General features: G+C 34.8%; 1 protein-coding gene across 1 annotated transcript; it reads right to left on the bottom strand.

Annotated features, from left to right (window-relative positions):
* Nucleotides 1-237: 237 nt before the first annotated feature.
* On the bottom strand, nucleotides 238-1,614 carry LOC143915847 (facilitated trehalose transporter Tret1-like). The gene has a single exon (XM_077436668.1). It carries the CDS (start codon nucleotides 1,612-1,614, stop codon nucleotides 238-240), a length of 1,377 nt encoding a protein of 458 aa, XP_077292794.1.
* Between the last annotated feature and the right edge of the window lie 330 nt (nucleotides 1,615-1,944).

Raw genomic sequence — 1,944 nt, 5'->3', positions numbered from 1 at the left:
AATTATCACAATAGTTAATTTATCACAAAGTATTGTGCAATCACCACGCGTAGAAATGTTTGCTTTGAAATGCACGTGTGCATAATAATAATTTATTAACTAAATTACATCTAAATCTACGTATATCTACTAAATATTATAAAGCTTAATAACAACGTACGAATCTCAATTATCGAAATAAATTATTAAATTCTAGTAATACTATATAACTATGTATAATTTTTATTTATTTATTCTCTAAGTGGCTTCTTTCACTCGATATACATCGATTGAATATATTTTTTCTGGAGATTTAAATTTTTCCTCCTCTTTATCACTATCAAGATCCTCTTGAATTTCAAGGAATGTCTTATTTTTTGTTTCCGGCATGTAAAAAATAATAAATACTGCAGAAAGCAACGTGCACGAAGAAAAAATCCAATGTACACAATGCTGACCCACGCTGTCTGTGATTATTTGATACATTTTTGCAGCTACGGCTAAAGTTATTCCCTGGATGAATGCAAAATAAGCACTTACTATACCTTTCACATTAAAAGACAAAATCTCGCTGATGACTACAGTGGGCACTGGACCCAAGCCTAATTCGTAACCGATTCTTAATAGAAATACACCAAACATTACAATCAAAGAATATTCATTTCCGATCAAGTTGGTATATTTGAAAAAGAAAAACAGTCCAACCATAATATGAGAGCCTATACATATCAAAGATGACAGAGCAAATAGAGGTTTTCTTCCGAAACGATCGACGGTAACACTGGAAATGAGTATCGAAAATCCACTTAATAATTCAGACAAGGCTATGACGTACATCGATGATATGGGTAGATCTAAAGTATCAAACATCATACTCATATACATGACAATTGCTGAGACACCACTGAATTGTTGACCCATTAAAAGTACTGTGACTATGATGACCGCTTTTGTAGACTTGGGTTCCATCAACTGCCGCAACGATTGTGCAAAGTTGCATTTGTTACTATCTTCTAAGAACTTTTCAATGTTTTTAACATCACTGTTAACATCGCTGGCATCTGTAGAACCTTTGAGCATCATCAAGCACTTAACGGCTTCATCTTTTCTGCCTTTTCTCATCAGGAAGAAAGGAGTTTCGGGCGCAAACGTAAAAGCGATTAACATAAGCACCGGAGAGATAGCCGATATCATATTGAACGTTTTAAATGACACTAGTGATCCGACCACGAACGAAACTAAGGTTATCATTGAGTGACACATTAGCATAAAAGTCAAAACTGTGCCTCGAATCTTTGGATCGACCATTTCCCCGATGTAGAGCGGAAGTGAGCAATATGTGCTTCCGGCCGCCGCTCCCAGCAAGAATCTCCCCAAGTACAGATGGGCAGCTTCGGTGGCAAAGATTAACGTAACCCACCCAGACAAATGGGCCAAAGCTGCTCCCAATATCACCGGTTTTCTACCTATTTTATTTAGTAAATAGGCACAGGGTATGGCAGCCATGGGACCGCCTATTCCGACCAGAGACGCAACCCATGACAGCTGGCTACTGTTGAGAGGAATATGTGAATCTTTTGATGATAGCTTTTCCAATGAAGGACTGGTCCATCCCATGAGAGAGCCTAAGCTCATAAAAGCAAATGAACCTGAAAATAATATTTAAAAAATCATTGTTAATTTTAAGACTGATTTAAGTTGATTAACTTTATAATGTTTTCATTTTTTTATTTGAAAACACTTGTCTCATAATAAATGTAACTAATAGGCACAACTTTCACTTATATAAAAATTGAAATGTGTTTGCATAAAATTGTGTTATTCTTATGTTGGTGAAAGGTAAAATGAAATGTTAACGATATTTTTTATATCAATTTGCTAATGTTTATAATGCTGATGCTAAAACTGAAAATTCTAAAATTTAAATGTTGATGTGCATACATACATACTTCAATCCTTTTATTT

This window comes from Arctopsyche grandis, chromosome 8, assembly GCF_051622035.1.
Source record: "Arctopsyche grandis isolate Sample6627 chromosome 8, ASM5162203v2, whole genome shotgun sequence".
Taxonomy (NCBI): Eukaryota; Metazoa; Arthropoda; class Insecta; order Trichoptera; family Hydropsychidae; genus Arctopsyche; species Arctopsyche grandis.
This window is presented reverse-complemented; position numbering and strand designations above follow the sequence as displayed.